The sequence below is a fragment of the Rhipicephalus sanguineus genome, chromosome 3 (genome assembly GCF_013339695.2).
Source record: "Rhipicephalus sanguineus isolate Rsan-2018 chromosome 3, BIME_Rsan_1.4, whole genome shotgun sequence".
NCBI lineage: Eukaryota > Metazoa > Arthropoda > Arachnida > Ixodida > Ixodidae > Rhipicephalus > Rhipicephalus sanguineus.
Window position 1 is genome coordinate 149,079,247 of NC_051178.1, and position 12,066 is coordinate 149,091,312.

Consider the following 12,066-nt stretch of genomic DNA (forward strand, 5'->3'; position numbering starts at 1 on the left):
AACGCGCCGCGCCGCCATCACGCTGCCTCTTTGTGCGAGACCGCGAAGTGCGCCGCACAGACGCGTTGCCTTCGCGAACGAAACAGCTCGCCATTGCCGCGCCCGTGTGCGGTCAGGAACGGAGTCGGCATCACGAACCCTTTCATGACAAATGCGTGCGTACGGTACAGCAACAGTACAGTGACGGCGTCAGCTTAGTTGGCGATGTGCTGCACACAACTAGAAATGATCGGCTTCACACGGCAGCAAATGCTGCGTATCGGCGGAGATTCGGCGATGCGTGTGCACATTGTTTACGTGCGCACACGCATCGGGGAAAGCCGGACGAGTCGTCCGCTCATCCGCCACAGTCTTTGCGTTTTGCGTCATGGTTTCCAAATGCTCCATGTGAAAGAGCCGTAATCTATCCCGCGCTTTGCTGGTATCAGCGGTGCTCATCGCGAGACGCAAATTTGTAAGTGGCGGCTCGCACGCAGTTAAGCCGGGTTCGCGGCAGGTACCGAATGTAATTGCGAGAGCATGGGCGCGCACCAAAATGCATGATAAGTGTACTGGGAGGCATTAAAGCTATTTCGGACGGGGCTGTGGCGATTTGACTGTTTGAGTGGAATAAAAAAGCAATGAATTCGTTTTTTCGGACTGCCCAATTTTTCGGACGATTTCGCGGTCCCTAGGGAGTCCGAAAAATCGGACATTGACTGTATTTGCTTTTATTTTTCCTCTGCAAGAAATTCAATATAAATAATAAATGTGGAGAATGTGCCCTTTAGCTGCAAGTTTACTGCCTTCTTAATGTGACAAATATCAATTATGGTTTTGATGCTGCTAGAAAAATTAGGTATCAATGTTTGAGAAACAGTGGTCTGTTCTACATACTCAGCTCTGAGGGTACCCCGTGCATACCTGTTTCTCCTCAGGCGACTGTCTGTTAGCTGAAGGGGCAGTACTAGTAGTGGTTATGCCCTTACTATCACACCACTTGGCAAGCTGCACCTTCTGCTGCTCAGCTCGGGGCTTGCTCTTCTTCAGATTCAGCATGGCTTGGCTGGTGTACCCCGTTCTGCATATATTTTCCGAACATCACGACGCCGTTTTCAGGTGATGAGGGTTAGAAACAGAAAGCATAAGATTACAAAAGAAATGGGAAAAAAAGCAGACATTGAAACTTAATCTCTTAGTTCCGTTTGGTTGTAATGATAGGAATGTCACTGAACCATGACGCGCAGTTTTTGAACATGTGTGACATGTTTTGTCTGCAGAGTTGCTGTAGAAAGTGATTTCGGTTTCTCTTCTCAATTGCCCACGTGACATAATCATGTGACAAGGAACGCGCATGCTAAAGACCTAGCTTAGTATATTGGCTTCAGCAAGTGTTCTCGAAACATGCAGTCTCCGAGCCACACGCAACCTGTATATCTGTTGCACACAGCCAACAGCATTTCCCACAGCACAACCTTTTTTTTTCTCTTTAACTTGCCCAAATCAATCGGCAAAATGCCCGTTAATAAAGCAAACATGCAGGAGCACACTACGCAGAAAGATATGCATCCCAAGTGCTATGTGCCCTGATGCCTGCGAAGAGCGTGAGCCTGGAAGTTGACGAGAGCAAATTTACATCACAAGCTTGAGCTGACAATGTATACGCAGGGAATTGCACTTACAGTCGTAAGACATCCTCCAGAAAGTAGGCTTTCACTTCGTATGATCGTGATGGCACTGGAAGAGAAGAAAAAAAAAAAAAAAAGGACCTGAGACAGTAGATCAAATGTGGGGCACAGTGATAAAATAATGCACAATTTGCAGGTACAACTGCAATGGGGATGCATCAAACTAGCGTATGCACTCATACCTGTCACCACAGGTCAGCAAAAAATGTGGAGCTCACTCAGACTCACTAATGGAATATATTTTGCCCTTAGGGCTCACTCGGACTCAGACTCACCAAAATATTCCTCAATCGGACTCAGACTCACTAAAAAAAAAGTCGCCCGCATCTTCCCACGGGGGGAACTCGAGTAAATGCGCCGCATAGTGGTGGGGGTATCGCATGAATGTTGCGTAAATGGGTATGGTTTGGGAATGCTTAACTGTTACACGATGCGCACACCATGTACGACTTGAACGGCTCCAGCGTGCACGAAGTTCCGGGTCCGCAGCTCGCTTCAAACGCTTGCGTTCAGTGTCGTCTGCTCGTCTCTTTGCAGCCTTGTCTTCTGCGTTGCTTGCTGTTGTTGACGCTGACAACGGTGAGGGTGGGGTAACGTTGCCTTCAACGAGTGGTGGGATGCTGATTGAAGGTACTGTTGCTTCCATCGCATCTACTTGAGTCAAGCAAAGCGTCAAGTCAAGCAAAGCGTCAAGTCAAGCAAAAGCCAAGTAAAGACGCCCTTGACTGAATTCCGAACGTGCGCTCTGCCTCTTATATACACACCGCCCGCGTTCGATCAAGAGGAGGGAGGGACGGAGAGGAAGGAGAGGCCTGCTGCCGGCACGAGACGAGCCGAGCATGCAAGGGAGGGAGAGGAGAGGCTTGCTGCCGGCACGAGACGAGCCGAGCATGTGCAGTGGGTGTGTGGACGGCGGCCGACGCCGCAGGTGCGACTAAGAAATGCTCCGCATTTAAAAAGTCACAGTTTCGCCACAAGGGCGAAGCAATGAATGCAATAGCAAGAAATTGGTATGTCACACGAAGAACGAGAAGAAGCTCGAGAAGAAAATAAGGAGCGTTGCGTCTGCAAGTGTCGACAATGGAGAATCAGATGCTCTTAGATATTTCTTTTTCTTTTAAACTGCGGCGCGTGGAGTGACCTCCTGCGTTTCTTGCCACATGGGGGCGTCTGATGCAAGGTGTGCCCGCAGTTCATTGGTTTTTTTTCTTCTTCCACATCACGAGTGGGTACAGAAAAGGGCATCTTTGTCGTGCGTGTCTCAAGGGCAGTTTTCAAGTTGAAAGAAAATTAGGAGCGTTGCGTGATAGGAAACACGCTCAAGCTCCTCCGAGATTTGCTTACCACCAGCGGTAAATGGTGTATATAAATTAGGGGGTGTGCGAATATTCGAAATTTCAAATATTTTTCGAATAGTGTTTGCTATTCGATTCGCACTGAAATTTTACTATTCGAACTATTCGAACTTCTCAAAGACAAATGCAGTCAACGTCCGGTTGAAAGTGACCCCTTCAGATTTTCAATATGCTTCACCTCATAACACTCTCGTATTGCGGCAAAGCTGCCTTTCAAGCTCCGTTGCGGTCGAACTTAGGCAAGAGACAAAGTCCGGTTGGAAGTGGTCCCTAGATTTTCAATATGCTTCACCTCCTCACACCCCCGTATTGCGGCAAAGCTGCCTTTCAAGCTCCGCTACGGTCGCAAATGTATTAACCCATATATGCCCAGTGTCCTACATATAGACGCTTCTTTGATGCACTCTAAACATCGCTATTTTTTTAGCTGATGACTAGCTCTACCTACAGCACATCAAGCAGGCCTCATTCTCAACGTGTGCAAGCCTAGACATTGTTTGCTTTTCATGCTGCCACGTGCCGACCGCTTTCTCCGGGCAAACGCGTGCTTTGTGTGAAAGTCGCCATCGAGAGCAAGCAGTGCACGTCAAATGCCGACCGCTTTCTCCGGACAAACGCGTGCTTTGTATGAAATACGTCATGGAGAGGAAGAAGTGCAATGTCGGTGTGCACGTGAAATGTTTCAAGGCTTACCACACCCGCACATAGTACCCATAATGCCCAGTTTCCTATACGTATAAGACGGCTTGAAAAACACTGTTACGTTTACCTGGCAGTAAATAAAGAACTTGTGCTTTCTTTAGAGGGTAAAAGTACACTTTTTGTGAAAAACATATTTGTTTAGTCATTTTTTCTGAATTTGGGCATATATGGGTTAACTCAAGAAAACGCTGGTTCCAATAGAGATGAAAGATGTGGCAGAGTTGGGGGCTCAATTAATGATGTTTTGGACCTGAAATTTGGGCGGGAAGTCCGAAAAATTGGACGCTGAAGCTTTTTAGCATCCAAAATTTCAGATGTTCTTATATATCGACGTCTACGAGGCAGATTTGGAACTCTGGACTTGAAGAGAGCACACCCTTGTCTGCCACATCAGTTGGCCTTCCATAGAAGTTGAAAGAAAAGGAGAGGCTGAGGAAATGGCATCTCTGCCTATCACGTGTAAAGTGTTGTCGGCAACACTTTGGTTGCACCAAATCATGTACATAAATACAATTCGGCCTCTACATTGCCTCATTCTTGATAAGAAAGGCAACTATGAAATATGACCCCACCAGCGCTTCATCAACCTAGCGAAAAGAAACACTTTCATGTTGCTATCTCACAAGAACATACTTAGGGATCCTCTGCAACTTTTTCTGTAATTTCACTTCGAATTATTCGAAAAATGTTTGAGAAATATTCGAAAATTATTCGAAATTATTCGATTCGATTCGCACTCAATCTTTATTATTCGAATTCGCTTCGCACCTAAAATTTTGCTATTCGCACAGCTCTAATATAAATAGCTCGCCGTTATTTCGCAGGCGCATGCATGGGGCATGGTTGAGTTGTCTAATGCAGCAGGCTGGGGAACGAGGGGTCGATGGTTCGAATCCTCGGTCGGGTGCTTCGGAATTTTTTTCTTCTGCTTTATTTTTTTTTGCCTTTTTTGTACATATACATACATCTACATACCCGGGGCATGACGGCGACGGCAAAAATCAGCCGAGAGTGTCCATATAATTGCTATCGCAATAATATTACTCACCTGGACTCACTCAGACTCATGGCTCGATCTGTGTCTGAGTGAGCCTGAGTGAGTCGACTCATGAGTGAGTTTGCCAACCTATGCCTGTCACGAACCAAAAAGCACCAAAAGAAATTTTTTTTCACTTTAAATTTGTGCAAAACAGTGCACCCATCCAATGCAATCTATACAAGGTTTAATGAAAGCAACTCTGCAGTATGGATTACAGGATGATGATGGTTACCAAGTTAACCTCGACACAAGGTGAAGTCCCCATTAAGTTTGACAAAATATAATCTCAGGTGCTAATCAGATTGAAATATGGCACACATATTGCTGCTATAAAGAATTAAAGAGAAACATACCTTCCACAACAGGACACCCGCCAAAATATTTGATGAACAGCTCTACATCCATGGTAGCGGACATCAGAATAACTTTCAGATTACGGAACTTTGGAAGCAAGTCCCGCAGAACAGTTAGTAAGAAGTCGGTGAACCGATCACGCTCATGAACCTCGTCCTAAAAAAAAAAAAGAAAAAAGGACAGATAAAAGCAGTATATGAGAAGTGTTGGTAACATGGTTATGCTTATAAATTTAACCCTAGAAGAAAAAAGAAAAAGAACTCAAGCACAATGAGCAAACATTTCTGTGATTTAAAAGGAAACTGAAAATATTAAAAACTAATATAAATTAAATTCTGCTGCATTAAGTGCCCAAACTGAGATTAGAGTATTGAACATGATTTACTGGAGGACTCTAGGCTAATTGTGACCAACTGGGCTACTTTATGTGTGCACAATAATTTTTATTTCAGTACCCATCACAGCTCTAACGATAAACATGCATGAACCTAGCTTTGCTCAACCTTTCAGAGCTTGAGATATACAGCACTGGAAGGGCGATAAGTCAGTTGCCTGAATGGAAGTAACCCCGGTGGCTGTGGTATTGGCTTCAGTAAAACCTCGTTAATATGTACAAACTTTAAAACTACAGATGGGTAAAACGTACTTGCGACAAATCTCCAACCGAATCCCATAGAGCCTAATGTATTCCCTGATCGCTTAAGCTGTAGTGGCTTGTGCCATGCCTACCACTCAGTGCATATCATAATCCCTTTTTATCGCCTAAAGGTTAACTCGTCCTTTCAACTTGCCACATCCTTTTGTAAGACTTGGCAAAAGGAGGCAGCACCTACAAAATCCACAATGACAGAGACAAATGCATAAAAAGCATAAGTTTTTCAGTGCTCAAATTTGTGCAATAGTTGTATAACTTTCAATGTTCAAAGCTCGATAACAGGAAATACACACACGCACAAAAAACAAAATACAGGAAGGACAAATACATAAGGATCTCGACCACAGCACTGCTTAAAGTAACTGACAATGAAGCTCTGATACTCACCACAATAACGTGGCTAATTGTTGCCATTGCAGAGTCGTTTCCCATGAGGGTGCGCAGGAGGATTCCATTAGTGCACACTGTCAGCAAAGTCTTGGGCGACACCCTGCAATAAAGGGCCCAATTTTACTATGACAGTCCCACATGCTGCTGCCAAAGTACAAATAATGTAACACGTTGGTTTTGAAGAATAAATAGCCCATACAACTGAGGTGGCGTTCAAGTGAATGGATGAGTAAGATAATAAAAAAAAAGTAATTGTGGGATTTAACGTTTGGAAAAAGCACACTGTACGAGATGCAGTTGTGGAGGGTACAAGATTAATTTTGACCCCATGGGGTTTTTAATGTGCACATAAGACTAGGTAAATAAGTGCTACTGCATTTCGTTTCATCCGGCCATGACAGCTAGGGTTCCAACATGTACCTGTACTCAGTGGAAGAACATCGTAGCGAACTGAGCTAAGCTTGCCTAAATGACTTACGGCAACTTTTTTCTCCTTTACATAAGTTTTTCTGAAGGCCTAAACAGAGAAGCTAAATTTACCAGTCAACAGGTGGTAGTCAAACCAGCCCTTCAAATGCTTCCAAGTTGAAAAACACCGTGAAAATGCGCTGCATTATATGCTTGTAATATGAGCTGCCCTAATGAAAGTGCCACAGGTTCGTTTAGCACTTAGCGCTACTTTGGACAAATAAGCTCTTAAACACTAAGCACCTATTAAACACTACAAAAGCCACTATTGTTATGAAATGAAGCCTTATAAGCTAGAAACAAAATGTAAAAGTAAAAAAAAAATTATGGCAGCTTTGCACTAGTGGTGTCCAGCCTGAAGGAAGTGCGGAGCTGGGTGGCCTGCCTTGTTTCTCCTTATTTTTATCCTTTATCTTTCTCTTGTTTCTTTGTCTTTTTTTGTCTCTGTTTATTTCTATTTCTGTCTTTCTCTGCCCATCTAATTTCTCTCTCGTTCCCTTTCTTTCTCTCTCCATTTCTCGCTTCCTCTTTCTTTCTATCTCTCCCTTTGATTCACACTCTTTCTTTCTTGCTCTCTCTTTTCTATCTTTTTTTGTGTTTGTTTCTTCTATATCTTTCTCTCTGTCGTCTATTTCTTCTCTGTCTATCTTTTTCTGACTTTCTACCCTTTCTTTCCCTCTTTCTTTCTCTCTCCGTACTTGTTCTCTGGCCCATCAAAGTTATCGCATCCCACGGCGGACAAATCAGCACACTTGTTCTGGGAGCGAAGCAGAAGATGAAGAAGAAGACGAAGACGGAGAAGAGGACAAAGAGAGCGTGTGCCGGTTCATGATGATGACAGTTTTCTGTTCACTCTGAACGGACTAACGGTCGGCTTTCATAACTCTGCTGTTAAAGTGGCTGTTGGTGACAGCTTGGTGTTCCCACACCAGCTTCCAGTGATGTCAAAATGAGATGGCTCATGCTAAAGCCAAGATTATTTTTTAGTTTTTAATATGGAACTGTCTTGTTGAGCTTCGGGGTCACAGGTCTGATACTGGCCATGGCAGCTGCATTTCGAGGGAGGCAATTTATAAGGATGCCTCTGCGCTTAGATTTTGACAGCATGGTAAAGAACTTCAGTTCGACAAAATCAGTCCTGAACATTTTTTTTTCAGCTAAACTTGGCTCATTTTGATAACTCACTGACTCAAATATGAGAAAGACAACATTAAAATGCATTACATTGCAACGACATACTGGAGCAGGGTTTTCCTCGAGAAACATAAAAAAAAAAAGAAATCAAGAACCACGGAAAATTAGTGTCGTCTTCATTTTCTGTTCTTGTACCTGACAAATACTAACAACGAACTTTAAAAAGAGTACTATTTTGTGAGCCTAAATTGATTTGAATGTTTCTCTTCATATCAATTTAAAGTGAATTCTATGTCTCATGGTATTGCCTGCAACCTAACTGTACACCTTTCATCACTCTGAAAATACGATGCTGACATTCTATTAGCCCAACCTGTTCTCCAGCCGTATTTGGTAGCCCACAGTGTGGCCAAGTTTTTCATTCCGTTCTGTAGCAATTCGCTCAGCCACAGCCACGGCAGCGAGTCGCCGGGGCTCAGTGCACACAATGCGGCAGGGATTACCAAGGCTGCTGTGCTGTTCCAGCAGGTACTGAGGCACCTGCACACAGCCCATTAAAACAAACCCCGATTACAAAGAAATGCAAAAGGACACGGATTAGGATTCGCTATAAAGGGATAAGTGTGAATTCTCAGACAGTACAGACACCCAACACAGTTGGCTAAAGTGAGCAACACATTCCAGGCAGCGTCAGTGAGGGTCTACTGCTGAGCTCTTGATTTCTAGGATAGCTTATTACAGGACATGGGCAGCCACACATTCACAGTGCTGGCTGGCTTTCTTATTGCCCTGCTCGCCTGATTCTGTTCGCCGAGTACGTGCCTACAAACAAAATTTTAACTGCAGCAAAATCAGAACAATCAAATTTTTATAAGATTCACTGCACTGTAAGAAACTTCAACAACACTGCACAAAACATATTACACTACTGCAACAAATACAGAAGAAAGCGTGAGGCTGTAACTACAATGCCAAAAGTGATGTGAGAAAGTCACAACAAAATACATTAAAAAAGGAAATAAAATGGGCTGGACAGTAGACAGAGCAATGAACACAGAGCAGGAACAGTCAAGTGAATGGACAACCAAGTAATCAGTGTGCATTCTATCTTTATGATATCAATTAGGTTTGTTAAAGGCAAGAGAGGAAATAGGATCAAGGCAAGACATATCAATCCTGCTGAACCTTTTGTTAATATCATGTGCACAAGCTTCATGCTTTGTTGAAAATCCTTGCATGCAGGATAATTTTTACAATGCAGGGAAGTCTAGTTTTCTTTTTCATAGAGCACTAGCCATAAGACACTGACTGTTTCGACTTCGCCGGTAAAGGAAGGAATGAATTGACTACTATGTGCACAGTTATAAATAAATGCATTACTGCAAACCATGGGTACTTGACCCTGACAAGAGTGGGACAAGTCGGTTGCAATGGAAGACTACAAATGAAACCACGCACACAAACACATAAGCAGACAAACAAAATAAGTGCAGTGGGTGCCACTAAAAAGATGTATCCATACAAGCTCGACGTGCACACGTGACAGCTGGATCACCTGAGTGGTCTTGCCGCAACCAGTTTCTCCAATTATGATGGTCACTTGATTTTGGGCAATGGTGGTCAGCAACTTCTGGCGGCTCTGCCAGATGGGCAGGCGCTGGCGCTGGGCATCCAGGGTGCCCTCACAGCGTGGTGGAACTTGGGGAATGCCACAGTTGAGCCGTGCTGTTGTGCGGTTCACGTCACGCACTGCATGCACCAGGGAAAGGAAAGGAGTCCACAAAAGCATGCATATTAGCACCATCATCAGCCTGACTACGCCCACTGCAGGGCAAAGGCCCATGTTTTGCCAACCAACCCGGTGCTGTGCTTGCTGCGGCTAGTCACTTCGTTGGACATGCTAGCATGCCTGTCTCATTTCATTCAGCTGAAACGCAACGCAACTACTCCAGTTTAAAATGTTCAGTTGTGAGTATGCCAGAGAAAGTAAACTTCTCCACTGCTGGCTAGCCAGGCACAATGCGAACAATGTCTATTTCTTCAGGAATGCTGAACTCGCTTTGCCGACCTGCCTTGGCAAGATGTATAAGAACGCATCACCTAAACAGCAGACAACTTAAGCAAATCATGCCAAGTGCAAGCAAGGAGCGAGAAAAATAAAAATGAAACTTGTAGCAGGCTTAGCTGGCTCATTATGCTTAGAAAAAGACACTGTGCAACATGTACGAAGATGAGAAGGGAGAGCCATGGACTAGTGCAAGCTTTCCACTAATTTCATGAGAGTATAATTCAGTTGCTTGGGAGGGCACCCACCCTGTGAAAATTGGCGGCAACCGCCAGTCCCATGCCGCCAATTTAAAAAAAAGTACCTTATTTTTATTTCTGCCTCCCACAGCAGAGGCGGATGCTCAACTATTTCACCAAGGCTGTGGTGGGTTAAGGTGCGCCCAGGGGTCTTTGCAGACCTTATGGGTCCACCTTTCGTAGTACCCATAACAACCGAGCGCCAGGTGGTATCTCCTCTACCCCTTTAGAAAAACCGTGGGTTCCCGGTCGGCACTGGGATGAACCCGGCACCCTCCCGCATTGGAAGCGGACGCTTGTAGCCACCGCTGCGGTAATTTCCCTAACTCATGAAGTATCAATTTAAACCAGTTTTATATTGCTTCTAAGGGTAAAACATGCATGAATAAAAAAAAAATAGAATTTTAGTTCATGGAATGTTGTAGTTAAATGATCATTTTGTACATGTTTTTCTAGTACTCCCCTCAGCCCTCTTTTTAGTGACTGCTTCACCGAGCATGTGTGATCTGATACTTACAGAGAACCCATTTGACTTCAATTAATTGGGTCCAAAGTTTATGCTAGTCCACGACCCTTCCTAGAGACACGTAGCCCTGCTTGTGAGCCAGTTTGTCTCATGCTACGAAAATTCTAAGAATATTAACTGACACGACTACAATGATTAGAGGAAACAATATGGGAAGAAACTGGTGGACACACACCTTCCTGACCGACGAGGCGTTCTCGCTCGGTGGGAGGCAACAGCTCCTGGCGCTCGTGAGAATTGACCGGAAACTTTTGCAGAAGCAGCATGGCAAATCGGCACGAGAGGGGTCCCATACTGAACCCAGCGTCAGCCTGAACTATGGTGGAACCGACTTTCTTGTAGGCAGTAAGGAAGCGATTCGATCCTTTCCTGCATAAGAGAACAATGGTCGTGTTGTCCGTAACACAGGCTACTTGTTGCATCAAGCGGTTTTGAACTTTGCCAGCAGAGAGAACGAACATAGTCTTGAGTTACCCAACGTGCTAAGGAATGGCCACATTTGTAACATTGATATGTAGTTCAAGAAAGAACAGTACAGTGATTTGGTCACATAATGACCCTTTAGAACTACCTCAGCAGGAAGGCAACAATTTATTCTGGCAGAAGGAGATAAGGTTGGCTACCAAAATGATGTGGAAAGACAGAAATGAGACAAATTTTGACAATGAGAGAAAAACGAAGTGATGGGCGAGTTGAAGTGGCTAGGTACAAGAAATGATGGCGTATTAAATCACCCTTTGGAAACTTCACTAATCCGACTAAGCACTGCGCATAAACACGCTACATGTGCCATAGATGCGGTCCTTACAACAGTTGCTTGCCTAGCAAACTCCTGTTGCTTTTCACATATTTTAGAATGTGTTACCACTAAGTAAGGTGTCGCTAGAAGACGTGACATGCTCGGAACATCAGCTTTGACTATTCGAGTAAGGAATTTACCAAAAATATTTTTTTCTTGTGGGTTGAACCCACAAGAACAGCACCGCGCACAGCCCACAAAGCAATGGACCTTGTGGAACAGTGCGCATTTCTGGTATATCAACGGTACATCAGTACTGGGAAGCACGATATAATCGCATTACCCTCGGCTTTTTGACTTGATACCCAGTGTCTGGCAGTACTTGTGAATAAAAGCTCGCTCTTCAGCCGTGAACGATGACGGAAACTCATATTCTGCAAAACAGAAAAGCCGTTGTAGTGCGCAGGACGCTCCAGAGTAACGGTAACGCTCGCACACTTGCAGTACGAGTGCCGGCTACTTGAGGACAAACCTGTCTGGTCTTCAGTCTGATAGAACTTTTGAAGTGCCGTCGTGACGGCTATGCGAAACGCTTCCCCGACGGCAACATTTCTCTTGTTTTTTCGCGTCATCTCAGATACTTTTCGAGCTGTCAGCAGCTGACTGCTCGAATCATATGAAAGACGCCTCGGATCACGGACGCCCTGCAGAGCAAACGTTGCCAGATGAAAAA

General features: G+C 44.5%; 1 protein-coding gene across 1 annotated transcript in view; it reads right to left on the reverse strand.

The window, feature by feature from the left end:
* LOC119385958 (3'-5' RNA helicase YTHDC2-like) overlaps window positions 1-12,037 on the reverse strand; it is a gene marked incomplete at its 3' end in the record, with an annotated part of 36,820 nt that extends 24,783 nt beyond the window's left edge. Inside the window, 9 exon segments of the mRNA XM_049414172.1 lie at window positions 882-1,060; window positions 1,662-1,716; window positions 5,117-5,273; window positions 6,160-6,262; window positions 8,138-8,304; window positions 9,320-9,513; window positions 10,770-10,963; window positions 11,677-11,767; window positions 11,866-12,037. Of these exon segments, the coding sequence (XP_049270129.1) occupies window positions 882-1,060; window positions 1,662-1,716; window positions 5,117-5,273; window positions 6,160-6,262; window positions 8,138-8,304; window positions 9,320-9,513; window positions 10,770-10,963; window positions 11,677-11,767; window positions 11,866-11,965 (1,240 nt within the window).
* Window positions 12,038-12,066: the final 29 nt, after the last annotated feature.